The sequence below is a fragment of the Symphodus melops genome (genome assembly GCF_947650265.1).
Source record: "Symphodus melops genome assembly, chromosome: 13".
In the NCBI taxonomy this organism is placed as follows: Eukaryota; Metazoa; Chordata; class Actinopteri; order Labriformes; family Labridae; genus Symphodus; species Symphodus melops.
This window is the reverse complement of record NC_136703.1, coordinates 25,792,287-25,807,844: the sequence shown is the minus strand read 5'-3', so window position 1 is coordinate 25,807,844 and position 15,558 is coordinate 25,792,287. Positions and strand designations below refer to the sequence as shown.

Sequence of the window (15,558 nt, the reverse complement as noted above, 5' to 3'; positions counted from 1 at the left end):
ACATTTAAAAAACCATAACAAGTATGCATTTGCATTTGTTTGAAAAAAAAAAAAAGACATTTTAAGTAATATTATGGTTAAAGACAAAACTAATTGTAGTTTGAGTTTTTGTATTTTCAAAATGAGCAGAAAGAGAAGGCCACACTTAGAGTAGCCTGATGGTCCCCTCTCTGTAAGGTACACATCTAAGTGTGTGTGCGTCATTGTGTTAGTGTGTGTGTGTTTACGTCATTGTGTGGGTGTGTGTGTGTTTACGTCATTGTGTAGGTGTGTGTGTGTGTGTGTGTCCTCTTCAGAAGAGGGTTCAAACATTTTAAAGAAAGGTGAAGTTCCTGGTTAAGTGAAGCAGAAGTAGAAAATCATTCGAGTCTCAAACATGGAAGTCCGTCACACTCTGATCTTGTTCTTCTTGCTCTGTGAGTATTTTTATTTATTCTTTTAGTCACTTTCTTTGTCGTCATTTGTTGTTTTTTAATTGGTTTATAATGTTGTAATGCTTCAACATGATGATCATGACCTTAAATAACACAGTATGTACACAGTTCTCTCTGTAATCATTGGTGGAGGAACGATGAGCCTCAGTGTGAGGTTCAGTCCTCATGTCGACTGATGATTTTAACGTTTGTGTCCAACTCAAATCTTTTTGTTGCATTTTTATCAGTAACTGAGTCAACATGTTCGCTTCCTTTAACCAAACACTGAATCTGCAGCATGAAGGAGATTTTAAAGGTTGATGTCAAAACTACAGACCAATAGAAACCTGAGCGTCACAGCATTAAAAACAATCAGTGCTGTAATGTAGGAATGACATGCACAACTGACCTGCTGCTTTCTAAATCATGTTGAAATGATTGCAATAAAAAGAGCTTCAAATGATGGAATATTATAAAACAAAGGTCTGTAAGAGCTGCTTCATTTCTCTATTCTGAGAAACAGGAACTTTAATTGAACAGAAGCTCCTGATGAAATGTTGTTTTGTTGTCATCTGGAGTCTGAGAGTTTTACTGTACAATATTTATTACTCATATTTATAACAGCTGTAGATGCAAACATCAAAGGGAGGAGTTAAACATGCAGCAGGAACATGTTAACATATATCAGACTGCAGCATGTAAAGACAGTGACTTCTGATTCTTCATCTCGTTACAGCTCTGCAGGATGAACACTTTGGTGTCATTGGTGCAGAACCGTTAATTTACTTCAGAGCACTTGAAGGAGAAAGTGTGGAAGTTAAATGCCCGTCTTCTTCAGCTTCAGACAGAAAGTTTTTCTGCAGAGAAAAATGTAGAGAGAAGGACATCATCATAGAAACACTTGGTGTCAGCGCTCAAGAAGGCAGATTCAGCATTGAATGGAAGAGACGAAGCTCTTCATCTGGAGATGTTTCTGTGAAAGTCTCCCAGCTGACCAAGTCCGACTCTGGACTCTACAGGTGTGGAGTCGGTTCATCGTTATCGTCAGCTTCATACACGGATGTTGAAATCATCGTTGTCGATGGTAAGTTTGTTCTAAAAATCTGTCCTGAAGAGCTGAACTATGACAACAACTGATAAACTACTGAAGGCCACAGACGTCTTTTACTTTACTGGTTAAACTGGGCAGCTCCCAGTATGTGACTGTAGATTATTGAACCTAACGTTGTAATACAGCACATGCTCTATGTTATTATGCAGCGTGCTCAGTTTACAAAAAGGTGGACTGAAGAAAGAGAGAGAACATGACAGCTACATGTTAGTCAGATACATAAAACTCAAGCAAACCTCTCTGAAGCGTGCTCAAGTCAAGGAAAGATGAATGAATCTGTGTGATACAGATCTGAGCTATCTCAGTTTGATTTACTTTAAACAGCTGTAATAAATGTTTCTGTGTTGTGTTTTTATACTTCAGTTATTTTCTTTAGTATTTCCACATCTCACTGGGGACACGACCTTTAAAATATTCTCATCCTTATGTTCAATATGAAATATGTGATGATTTATTGATGATAATATAAAGTATTTATACACTTTGTAAGAGTTGATTCTTCTTCTCTTTTCACAGCACGTCTGACAGCAGACAGAAGAGAACCCGTCAAAACAACAGCTGGAGGGAATTTCACAGCAGAGTGCTCCTTCTCTACAACTTCAGATTTTAACAGAGCATTCTTCTGCAAAGACAAATGTTTGTTCTTATCAATTGGAGCATCTGATTCAACTGTGCAGACTGGCAGAGTTTCCATCAGATATGCAGAATTTCAAACTGGAGGATCTGTGTATGTGAGCATCTCACAGCTGACCCAGTCTGACTCCGGACAGTACTCATGTGGGCTGAACAGAAATCTCTTACGTGATCTTCAACACACATTCGAGATCATTGTTGCAGACGGTGAGTTTCTTCTTTAAGTGGAATAAAAATATTTGGTATGTTTGTGGGTCGTCTCATCAGGATTCCTTCATCCGTGTTCATGTGCTTTCTGTGTTCACAGACACGACGACGAAACGTAATCCAACTCTCTCTACGTCAGTCCCTTCAGCAGCAACAACACCGAGCAGCCATGAAGCTGAAACCACCGAGCGACTCTCCACGACAGGTACGTCCACAGACAGCGGATCAGGGAGGAGGTCCAGGACTTATTTTGAAACATAAACAAGTGTATGATCATCCAAAAGAAATGAACGATTTAAAAGGTCAGTGGAAAGATGAACTTTGATTTCAGGGAGTCTAAAGTCATCAAACTAAATAATTTAAAAACAACAACCAACCTGAGCACACTTCTCCCCTAAAGCCCAGTTGTGTGAGTCCATTTCTTCGACCCCGGCGTGATTGGAAGAGATGTGCTTAGGCACGCTACAGTTCATGTACGAGTGCATGCACATGAGCCTTCATTATGAAGGAACCCGGCAGCGTTCTGTCTCTACCTGACTGACGTGACTCTAAATAATCCACAAAGTCAGTCAAGTGTTCGTCTGTGTGCAGACGAACACTTGACTGCACGCCCCTTTTCTATTCTTATTTTACCAACCTGTCTGTCTCGTACATTAAGCATGCTTCACGATCACGCTAAGCTGTGCATGTTGTTGTGAAGCGGGACAATCGGAATTAAGCGTGGTTTGGGAAAACTGGGCCGAGTGTGAGCTCGCCTTTAGAGGAAACTGAGGAGGTCAGGTCGTTATCTGGACCCTGAACAGGAACACACGAGACAGGAGCAAAGACTCATGACTGAGGGAGAATTTAGATGGATGTCTTAAGAGGCTTCATGTTCCTGACAGTCTACAACTAATGTCATCAACCACCATGACGTGTCAAATTAAAACCACGCCCCCTTTCCATCGCTCTGTCTGCAGAGATGCTGCTGTACGCAGGACTCGCCCTCCTCGCCCTGCTTGTCCTGTTAGCTCTCGTTACCTTCATATTCTGCAGAAGGAAGTCTTCCAAATCCAACGGTGAGGCAACAGGATGTGCACACACGCACACACACACACACACATTTACACATGAAGGCAACCCACCGTAGCTTCCTGTTTCTCACGGTACATGATATGAGTTTAATACATGCCGGGGGTTTTTGGTCACAGTTTTCAGACGGCTCGGGCTGTTTGAGTGTTTTTTTTATTTCCATATTTGGAGTTTTAGTAGAGTGTGTTTGTAGCAGGAAGCCACCTGGCTCCATAACTAACAGGCATTTCTAAATGGAAATATAGGTCATATGTAAAAGAAATAAAGAAAGTTTGATATTTAAAGGAAGTCGCTCCGAGAGCTCAAATCTTTCACCTTTTCAGAAAAGGGGCCGTTGGCGTCACCGGCGCTCGTTTCCAAATGTCTGATATTCCCCGTATTCCCCTCGTCCGGATTAAACACAAGGTGGCGCCGGCGCCTGAGGCTGGTTTGATGTGTTCTTCAGTCTTGTGTCATTCTCTAAACATTTTCTGCTTTTTGTAGAAACTCCGATGGAAACAGAGTTCACGTCCGTCACAGAGGTGAGAGCGACGACATTTCAGCCGTTGAACGAGCTCTTCTGACCACAAATGAAAACTGATGTTCAGACACTTCACCCTGAATTCCTCGCCCTGTCATGGTGTATGCAGTTCGCTGCTCCTGTGGGTGGTTGAACGCTTGGCGTGCTAATTGCCCCACAGGGATAAATAGAGTTTAAAATAAAAAAAATAGTACACATGAAGTCAAATAGCGCACATAGTACACGTGAAGTGACACTTTTAACCTTCTTTGATTTATTTATTGTCCACTGGACTTTTACTTCCTAATTTGTATGGTGGTTGTTAACTTTCTTTTACTGCTTGTTGTAAAACAAAATGCCCTCTCACAGGCTTCATAAAGACAACCTTGTGAGGTGAAATTGGCGCCAACTGTAATACAAATGGGCGAGTTATAAAATAAATCCTTCTGTGCTCCTGCTTTGTACCAGAGATTGATTTTATTGCTGTTTTAGTTCCAGGGACATGAAGTCTACGAGAACAGCTCTGCTGCAGTCTCAGGTCAACAACGCGTCTACGAGAGTCTCCATCCAGCTACACGGGACACCGACCAGATCTACTCTCATCTGTCTGTCAGTCATCAGAACACACTTCCATCACGCCACATAGAGCCACTACCCCATCACGCAACATAGAGCACTCCCCATCACGCCACATAGAGCCACTGCCCCATCACGCCACATAGAGCACTGCCCCATCACGCCACATAGAGCCACTGCCCCAACACGCCACATAGAGCCACTGCCCCATCACGCCACATAGAGCCACTGCCCCATCACGCCACATAGAGCCACAGAAATAAAATAGACTGGTGTAGAAATGACATATTTTTTTAGGCCAACACGAAAAAATGGCGCCGGTGGTTCCTTCGAAAATTCGCCTATGGGATTTTTGCATTGAATTTTGGATCATTGCAGAAAATAAGCTCTGTGTCAAACACACGTTTCTGATGCTGTTTTGTTCAGCGGGATAATCTTTACAGTTGAACATCATTTATATGAAGTTTGAAGAGTTAATGCAGCCGAGAGAAGTAAAAAGCTAACGTTATGCTCTAGCGAACTACACCGCGGTCGATTTATAATGACGTCACGACTGTTATGCTTCATCGATCTAATCAGCGGTTTTCACAAGATACCTAAACGTTAGCTTAATAAATTGTTTATTGACCTAATATTTACAAGAGCACTGAAAAACATGACGAAAGGCTGTAAGGAGGATTAGTGAGAGAGTTCCCAGCGTGATGACGTGTAATGTCTGTGACAACCACTGTCGTCTCAGTTAGCTACTTGTTAGCAACCGCCATTTAAAGTTAGCGTAAAAACTTTAAAATTCACAAGTGGGGACTTAGCTAACGTAGTTTATCTCGTCTAACAAAACATCAACAGCTCTTCAGCTTGTGTTAACCACAGACCTTATTTCAGGCGTCTAAACACAAACACATTCAAAATCCCCATTAACTTTTAGAGTTTAGAACCACGGCGCTAACATGCTAACTCACTTCCTGGTTTTAGGACTCAAAACTACACCAGTCTATAGCACACATAGTAAATGCGAAGTTAAACAGCGCACATAGTACACGTGAAGTAAAATAACGTACATAGTACACGTGAAGTAAAATAACGTACATAGTACACGTGAAGTAAAACAGCACACATAGTACACGTGAAGTAAAATAATGTACATAGTACACGTGAAGTAAAATAACGTACATAGTACACGTGAAGTAAAATAACGTACATAGTACACGTGAAGTAAAATAACGTACATAGTACACGTGAAGTAAAATAACGTACATAGTACACGTGAAGTAAAATTTTCCACAACACTTTTTCACTTTCTTCTTCTTTGATTTATTTATTGTCCACTGGACTTTTACTTCTTAGTATCCTTCCCTAAGTTGTATGCTGATTGTTAACTGCATGTATGTTTCTTTTACTGCTGATTGTAAAACAAAATGCCCTCTCACAGGCTTCATAAAGACAGCCTTGTAAGGTGAAATTGGCGCCAACTGTAATACAAATGGGCGAGTTTTAAAATAAATCTTTCTGTGCAGTTTTTATGGATTAAAAAATAGTTGAAAAGACAAAAAAAAATGTTGGTAGCAGACTGTAAACATGTTTATTTCTGCTGTAAAAATGTAGATCTTAAAATGGTTTTTTGGCTCCTGCTTTGTACCAGAGATTGATTTTATTGCTGTTTTATTTCCAGGGACATGAAGTCTACGAGAACAGCTCTGCTGCAGTCTCAGGTCAACAACGCGTCTACGAGAGTCTCCATCCAGCTACACGGGACACCGACCAGATCTACTCTCATCTGTCTGTCAGTCAACAAGTGTAATGTAAATTGTATTGGGTTCGAGTACCGGCACAGACCAAGCTTGGAAATTGGTTTTGTAGCTGGAGAGCTGCCAGTCCACTTCCTGAGCACTGCTGAGGTGCCCTTGAGCAAGGCACCAAACCCCAAACCTGCTCTGGAGTGCTCGCTGTGGGCAGCCCCCCTCACTCTGAGACCATGAATGCACGTCACTAGCATCCTGTTTGTGCATGAGTGTGTATTTCAGCCTATGTGTGTGTTCATGTCCATTACACAGAGTGTAAACTGAATTAATAAAGTATAAATTATTATTATTAATGGATGAAAAAAACACCCGCTTACGTCAGGTCAGCCAGCAGTTTGTTCCATTGAACGTCACCGTAGGTAACTAAACGCACCTTCACCTGAGTTAGATAGATAGATAGATAGATAGATAGATACTTTATTGATTGAAATTCAAGGCATCCAGTAGCAGTATACAGACAGGCAGGACACAATACATTAGCTACAATACACACCCACTGTCCCCCTCCCCTCTGTATACAATAATCCCCCAAATAAGATTTAGGAGCCTCTATGTGACTCTTTGTGAGTAAACATAACTAGACAATTCCAGCAGAAATTGTGAGGGTGGTTGCCGTCTGTGTACGTGTTTCTGAGTTATACTGCTGTAAAACTGTTGAACTGTAGTCAGCTAACAGCTAAGACAGAACTCTGTCCCACTGCTATGGTCCCACTCAAATGATGATGTCATAACTCTAACTCTGAATACCTGCTGCTCACTGATTGGTTGACATTCAGCTTTGATCTGCCAAACTGCCAGAACATTCTATCAATGTATTTGAATGGGCTTACCACTGCTCGCAAAACCTCAAATATCTTAAAAACTAAACCAATCTGTTTGGACTGTGAGCGACAGCACAAACAGGCGCACGTTTTGATGTATTTTATTTTTATCTAACATTCAGACTGGGACCACAGTGGCAATTTTAAAACATGAGTGAAAACTGTGAAATTCTGGAGGTCAGTTAGAGTGAGAGTCCAATGTGTGTGTATGTGGTGCGTGACTGTCAAACAAATGGCTCCCCTGGGAGACTGAAACATTTTATGTTTTATTTTTTTGCTTTATGAGTGAGAGGACACTCAGAGCTTTATTTTGATGTATTTTGTTTGTAAATGCGAGCAACAGTGACTTCAGGATCGCGATTTACAAATATGTTTCCAAAACTGAAGTTTTTGGCAGTTACGCTCAAGGATTTCAAATTTTGCCATTTACTGTGAATAGGGCAAATTTTGGCCAAATTTTTGTCACTTAAACTCGATTTGTGTCCAAACCGTGTGCCCGAGGTTTCCACAAAGTAATAGCACACTTTGGCTGCAGCGACGGGGCTGTCAAACCTGTTAAAAAACAAGTTGAGCTGGTTTGCTCTCTCAGGCTCCCCGTCTTCTGCGTTGTTATTTTTCTTCCTGCAGCCTGTGATGGTTTCCATGCCCTCCCAGACCTCCCTCATGTTGTTCAGCTGCAGCTTCTGTTCTACCTTCCTTCTGTACTCCTCCTTTGCCTCTCAGAGTCTGACCTTGAGTTCCCCCTGCACACGCTTCAGCTCTGCCTGGTCTCCCTCCTTGAATGCCCTTTTCTTCCTGTTAAGGATCTCCTTGACATCGTTGGTGATCCAGGGCTTGTTGTTCGGGAAGCAGCGCACAGTTTTAGTGGGAACCACAACATCAATACAGAAGTTCATGTAGTCAGTTGTGCAGAGTGTGACCCCCTCAATGTCCTCACCATCAGTCTCTTTTTGGGGGTTCTCCAGTCGGTGGTCTGAAAACAGTCTCTGAGCGCCTCCTCTGCCTCAGGAGACCACTTTCTGAAGGTGCGTGTAGTTACCGGTTGTCTCTGGATCTTAGTCTTGAACTGTGGCTTGAGTAGGACCAGGTTGTGATCGGACTTACCCAGAGGTGGTAGGGGGGTGGCAGTGTAGGCGTCCTTCACGTTTGCATACAGGAGGTCTATTGTCCTGTTCTTCCTGGTGGGACAGCTTACAAACTGGTGAAAGTCCGGTAGTGTGGAGTTCAATGTAACATGGTTGAAGTCCCCTGAGATGGCGATGAAAGCATCAGGGTGCAGTGTTTGTAATCTCGAGATGTTAGAGTGGATGACGTCACACGCAGTCTCGACGTGCGCTCGCGGAGGAATGTAAACAACAACAACAATGGCGTGGGAGAACTCCCTGGGCATGTGGTAAGGACGGAGACCTACCACCAGCAGCTCGATGTCTTTGCCGCACGTTGCCTCCTTCACAGTAACATGTCCATGGTGGCACCATCTGTTGTTAATAAACAGCGCGAGTCCTCCTCCTTTTCGTTTGCCGCTTCGTTTTGTGTCTCTGTCCGCTCTCACTTTAGTGAAGCCCGGTAGATCCACGTTAGCATCCGGGGTGTTTTGAGTCAGCCAGGTTTCTGTGAGGCACATTAAACTGCACTCTCTAAATGTCCGGTTGTTCCTCACAAGAGCAGCCAGCTCGTCTGTCTTGTTGGTTAGACAGTTTACGTTCCCATAACTATCACCGGAACCGAGGGCTTGTACTTCCATCGCTTAGCCGCTAGCCTAGCCTTTAGCTTAGCGCCGGCTCTACAGCCTCTGTACCGCCGCCTCAGCTCCTCAGGTATCGGGTGAACGATGCCGGCTTGTCCCGCTGTCCGGAGTGTGAGCAGCGTCTCCCTTGAATAAGAAAGTTTTCCGCTGCTATTTCCGCGAAAACACGAAAAAGTATCCATAGGATACATAAAGTTATACACTGAAAGTGTACTATAGAACTATAAAAACTATAAAAGCAGAAGTTGGCACAGAGCCAAAACATACGAATAACACATCAAGACGAGTACGACAGGGACGGAGCTACTGAATGTGCGGCCACTCGCGTCGGCGCACAGGTGAGAATTTGACCTCAGTTAATTCAGCAGACCTGAACCTATCAGAATTATTTTATTTTGATAGTTCCTTTTAAAATGTCTTTTATTTTCTTATTCTCTAACAGTTGTACTTCCTGTTCACTCCTACGACTCTGTACCTTTATTTCTATGTTTTTACTGTTGTGTATGAGTCCTAATTTCTCTGTTTGTTTTCCTGAGAGTCCAAGTGTGTATTTAATTTTGTTTTAGTGATTTGAAATGTTTTTAAACTCTATGTTTTATGCTCTGTACGGCACTTTGACCTGAAAGCTCTTTACAAATAAATATATTATTATCTCACATGACCTGTTACTGGTAGTGTTTAAATGATGGAGGTTCTAACTTCTAATGAAGATGGTCATCATGAGAGTATTTTTAAACTTTAGACCTGCAGAGGAAGTATTAGTCATCAAAGTGTGAAGCAGAGAGGAAGCCAGTCTTCACATGTTGGCTCAGTGGACGAGATTCAAACATGATTAAACAGAGATGTGCAAAGTCACAAAATAAAGTATTTAGAAAACTTCATGATCGCTGTCTAACTTGCAAAAAACAAAAAAAAAGCAGAAGGAGAAGGCCACACTTAGAGTAGCCTGATGGTCCCCTCTCTGTAAGGTACACATCTAAGTGTGTGTGCGTCATTGTGTTAGTGTGTGTGTGTTTACGTCATTGTGTGGGGGTGTGTGTGTGTGTGTGTGTGTGCTCTTCAGAGGAGGGTTCAAACATTTTAAAAAAAGGTGAAGTTCCTGGTTAAGTGAAGCAGAAGTAGAAAATCATTCGAGTCTCAAACATGGAAGTCCGTCACACTCTGATCTTGTTCTTCTTGCTCTGTGAGTATTTTTATTTATTCTTTTAATCAGTTTGTTTTTTAATTGGTTTATAATGTTGTAATGCTTCAACATGATGATCATGACCTTAAATAACACAGTATGTACACAGTTCTCTCTGTAATCATTGGTGGAGGAACGATGAGCCTCAGTGTGAGGTTCAGTCCTCATGTCGACTGATGATTTTAACGTTTGTGTCAAACTCAAATCTTTTTGTTGCATTTTTATCAGTAACTGAGTCAACATGTTCGCTTCCTTTAACCAAACACTGAATCTGCAGCATGAAGGAGATTTTAAAGGTTGATGTAAAAACTACAGACCAATAGAAACCTGAGCGTCACAGCATTAAAAACAATCAGTGCTGTAATGTAGGAATGACATGCACAACTGACCTGCTGCTTTCTAAATCATGTTGAAATGATTGCAATAAAAAGAGCTTCAAATGATGGAATATTACAAAACAAAGGTCTGTAAGAGCTGCTTCATTTCTCTATTCTGAGAAACAGGAACTTTAATTGAACAGAAGTTCCTGATGAAAGATTGAGGTTTTTTTTGTCGTCTGGAGTCTGAGAGTTTTACTGTACAATATTTATTACTCATATTTATTACAGCTGTAGATGCAAACATCAAAGGGAAGAGTTAAACATGCAGCAGGAACATGTTAACATATATCAGACTGCAGCATGTAAAGACAGTGACTTCTGATTCTTCATCTCGTTACAGCTCTGCAGGATGAACACTTTGGTGTCATTGGTGCAGAACCGATAATTTACTACACAGCACTTGAAGGAGAAAGTGTGGAAGTTGAATGCCCGTTTTCTTCAGCTTCAGACAGAAAGTTTTTCTGCAGAGAAAAATGTAGAGGGAAGGACATCATCATAGAAACACTTGGTGTCAGCGCTCAAGAAGGCAGATTCAGCATTGAATGGAAGAGACGAAGCTTTTCATCCGGAGATGTTTCTGTGAAAGTCTCCCAGCTGACCAAGTCCGACTCTGGACTCTACAGGTGTGGAGTCGGTTCATCGTTATCGTCAGCTTCATACAGGGATGTTGAAATCATCGTTGTCGATGGTAAGTTTGTTTTAAAAATCTGTCCTGAAGAGCTGAACTATGACAACAACTGATAAACTACTGAAGGCCACAGACATCTTTTACTTTACTGGTTAAACTGGGCAGCTCCCAGTATGTGACTGTAGATTATTGAACCTAACGTTGTAATACAGCACATGCTCTATGTTATTATGCAGTGTGCTCAAGTCAAGGAAAGATGAATGAATCTGTGTGATACAGATCTGAGCTATCTCAGTTTGATTGACTTTAAACAGCTGTAATAAATGTTTCTGTGTTGTGTTTTTATACTTCAGTTATTTTCTTTAGTATTTGCACATCTCATACAACCTTTAACATCACTTATAAAAATTTAAAATATTCTCATTGTTAAAAGGTTTACATAACCCTCTGATCACAATGCCACTTTAAATTCTTTCACTGGTCACTTTAACTTTAACATGCCATTCACTGCACAGTATTATTAATATCTTTTCCATTGCCCTGCTGAGTCCACCGTGCTATAGTCCTCTGTATATATCCCCCCCTTACTACCTGGATTGTATTTATGTTTATGTTGTTATTTTTTATTCGATTTTTGACTTTTGTTTTTGATTCTGCACTGCTGCTGCTGCTGTAACGCCCGAATTTCCCCATTGGGGATCAATAAAGTTATATCCTATCCTAAAATCACAAGCTCCAATCCCCTAGATTCACCACACCTGTGTAAGCCACACCCCAAACATTATAAAGCCTGCCCTCATCCCCCAGCTCCCTCTTTGTCCCTCCAAACCAAACCTGGCAGGCAGAAGAAGAAAATAGGAACCCACAAACCTTTTGTATTTACCTTGATCAGGAAGTTGGATGCATTATTGATGTGAGTCTGATTTACCAGAGATAATAATATAATTTGGATTATTCTGTTTGTTTAGTATTATAATACATTTAGTTTAATGTTTTCACTTCTTTGTTGTGATAGAAAAAGTCATCCACCTCGACAACATCATCCACCTGGTCAAATAAACAACTTCAAATCAAGCAGCATGGGATCCTGTGTTTTAATGTGCACTCCCCATTGATGTCTCCTGTACTGGCACTAAGCTCGACCAACCAGCTTTTTCACTCATCCTTCTGTTCAATATGAAATATGTGATGATTTATTGATGATAATATAAAGTATTTATACATTTTGTAAGAGTTGATTCTTCTTCTCTTTTCACAGCATTTCTGACAGCAGACAGAAGAGAACCCGTCAAAACAACAGCTGGAGAGAATTTCACAGCAGAGTGCTTCTTCTTTACAACTTCAGATTTTAACACAGCTTTCTTATGCAAAGACAAATGTTGGTTCTTATCAATTGGAGCATCTGATTCAACTGGGCAGACTGGCAGAGTTTCCATCAGATATGTAAGATTTCAAACTGGGAGAGCTGTGTTTGTGAGCATCTCACAGCTGACCCAGTCTGACTCCGGACAGTACTCATGTGAGCTGAAAAGAAATTCCTTAAGTGATCTTAAATACACATTCGAGATCATTGTTGCAGACGGTGAGTTTCTTCTTTAAGTGGAATAAAAATATTTTGTATGTTTGTGGGTCGTCTCATTAGGATTCCTTCATACGTGTTCATGTGCTTTCTGTGTTCACAGACACGACGACGAAACGTAATCCAACTCTCTCTACGTCAGTCCCTTCAGCAGCACCAACACTGAGCAGCCATGAAGCTGAAACCACCGAGCGACTCTCAACGACAGGTACGGAGTGCTTTGGCACGCTGTGGTCCCAGTGGTTTGGGAAAACTGGGCCGAGTGTGAGCTCGCCTTTAGAGGAAACTGAGGAGGTCAGGTCGTTATCTGGACCCTGAACAGGAACACACGACACAGGAGCAAAGACTCATGACTGAGGGAGAATTTAGATGGATGTCTTAAGAGGCTTCATGTTCCTGACAGTCTACAACTAATGTCATCAACCACCATGACGTGTCAAATTAAAACCACGCCCCCTTTCCATCGCTCTGTCTGCAGAGATGCTGCTGTACGCAGGACTCGCCCTCCTCGCCCTGCTTGTCCTGTTAGCTCTCGTTACCTTCATATTCTGCAGAAGGAAGTCTTCCAAATCCAACGGTGAGGCAACAGGATGTGCACACACACACACACACACACACACACACACACACACACACACACACACACACACACACACACACACACACACACACACACACACACACACACACACACATTTACACATGCAGGCAACCCACCGTAACTTCCTGTTTCTCATGGTACATGTTATGAGTGCAATACATGCCGGGGGTTTTTGGTCACAGTTTTCAGACGGCTCGGGCTGTTTGAGTGTTTTTTTTATTTCCATATTTGGAGTTTTAGTAGAGTGTGTTTGTAGCAGGAAGCCACCTGGCTCCATAACTAACAGGCATTTCTAAATGGAAATATAGTTCATATGTAAAAGAAATATAGAAAGTTTGATATTTAAAGGAAGTCGCTCCGAGAGCTCAAATCTTTCACCTTTTCAGAAAAGGGGCCGTTGGGGTCACCGGCGCTCATTTCCAAATGTCTGATATTCCCCGTATTCCCCTCGTCCGGATTAAACACAAGGTGGCGCCGGCGCCTGAGGCTGGTTTGATGTGTTCTTCAGTCTTGTGTCATTCACTAAACATTTTCTGCTTTTTGTAGAAACTCCGATGGAAACAGAGTTCACGTCCGTCACAGAGGTGAGAGCGACGACATTTCAGCCGTTGAACGAGCTCTTCTGACCACAAATGAAAACTGATGTTTTCTCCTGCAGACCAACCGAGCATTTGAGGACCTGAAGGAGGACAACCAGAGAGGATCCCTTCCTTACGAACACGCCGTGTACGCTAAACCCAATGAAGTCGAGATCGACCATGAATACAGCTCTGTCACTCGAGCCCGGTCTCAGAATACAGTAAGTGTCGGAGATGTGTGTGGCATACGTACGTACTCTGGCGTTTTGGGGAAAGGTACCAAGTAGAGGAAGGTATAGTTTGATAAGTTATAATCAAGTCATTACTGAATGAGGACGGCGGCGGTTGTAGGGACGATACAGGCTTGTCGTCCAGAAAGTTCTATAGTATATACAGTTTGATGGATCATGTGAGGAATCAATGCAACAGATTCATTGCTGGTTTTTTTGTGTTTTGTTTTTCTTTTCCCAGCATGAAGACTCGAGTAACATCACCTACTCTGAATTGAATTTTACCAATCCTGCCACCGTCTCGCTCAGAAGTGCCCCCGGTGGACAATTTGAAAGTGTCATCTACTCATCACCTCGGGAGATGTGAGTGATGTCCAAGATGATTTGCTGTCAGAGGTCACACATTCTCCTCGTCTTCAAAAACCAGTTCCCACCCTGATCCTGTATTTGATCATGTCTATAAACCCCTCTATTTCAGCCCTGCTCAGAACAGGCTGTTTCTGTGTCTGTAGCTTTAAATATGTAAATGAGCTGTGTCTGACCTCGCCCCCTCTCTGGAAGGGCTCGGGTGTACTCGCTGCTTTCTGGCTCCATGTCCTATTGTTTACGGTGAGAAGGCAGACTCAGAGGGCAGAACAAACGTCACCCACCTGGGGGAGGGGCTACTGCCCTTTGTGATGTCATGAAGGGAACATCTCCAAACGGCCTGTTTGAGCAGGCAGAAGACGGAGAGGATGGACTTTTCTGATCATTGGGGGGTTTGTAGAGACAGATAGAGACACATGTTAGAGTTAGAGGAACATGGAGAAGAGGATTCTGGGTAATATGAGACCTATAATAAGCTTTCTGTTTAATTTGATCTGATTTGATAAACTTCAAAAGTGCAACCTCATCTCTTTGCTTCAGATCTACTTTTCTACTTGCACCATATTTTGAATGTTTTTCCAGATGTGTTTGAGAAACATATCTGTCAATAACCAGAAGTTATATTATTTATACTAGACAATTCCTGCAGAAATTGTGAGGGTGGTTGCCATCTAGTCAGCTAACAGCTAAAACAGAACTCTGTCCCACTGAAGCAATGATGTCATCATTCTAACTCTGAACACCTGCTGCTCACTGATTGGTTGACATTCAGCTTTGATCTGCCAGAACATTCCATCAATGTATTTGAATGGGCTTACCACTGCTCGCAAAACCTCAAATATCCTAAAAACTAAACATGGTATCACCGATCTGTTTGGACTGTGAGCGACAGAACAAATAGGAGCACGTTTTGATATATTTTATTTTTATCTAACATTCAGACTGGGACCACAGTGGTGATTTAAAAACATGAGTGAAAACTGTGAAATTCTGGAGGTCAGTTAGAGTGAGAGTCCAATGTGTGTGTATGTGGTGTGTGACTGTCAAACAAATGTCTCCCCTGGGAGACTGGAACATTTTATGTTTTTACTTTTTGCTTTATGAGTGAGAGGACACTCAGAGCTTTATTTTGATGT

The 15,558-nt window shown here is 42.0% G+C and overlaps 1 protein-coding gene across 1 annotated transcript; it reads left to right on the top strand.

Moving 5' to 3' along the window:
* The first annotated feature begins 306 nt into the window (after positions 1-306).
* LOC306834623 (polymeric immunoglobulin receptor-like) lies at positions 307-14,468 on the top strand. The gene is made up of 10 exons (XM_079360666.1): positions 307-416; positions 1,150-1,497; positions 2,041-2,364; positions 2,504-2,569; positions 12,327-12,650; positions 12,751-12,855; positions 13,126-13,224; positions 13,795-13,832; positions 13,907-14,047; positions 14,298-14,468. The coding sequence occupies exons 1-10, from the start codon at positions 377-379 to the stop codon at positions 14,421-14,423; spliced, it is 1,611 nt and encodes a 536-aa protein (XP_079216792.1). The 5' UTR covers positions 307-376; the 3' UTR covers positions 14,424-14,468.
* Positions 14,469-15,558: the final 1,090 nt, after the last annotated feature.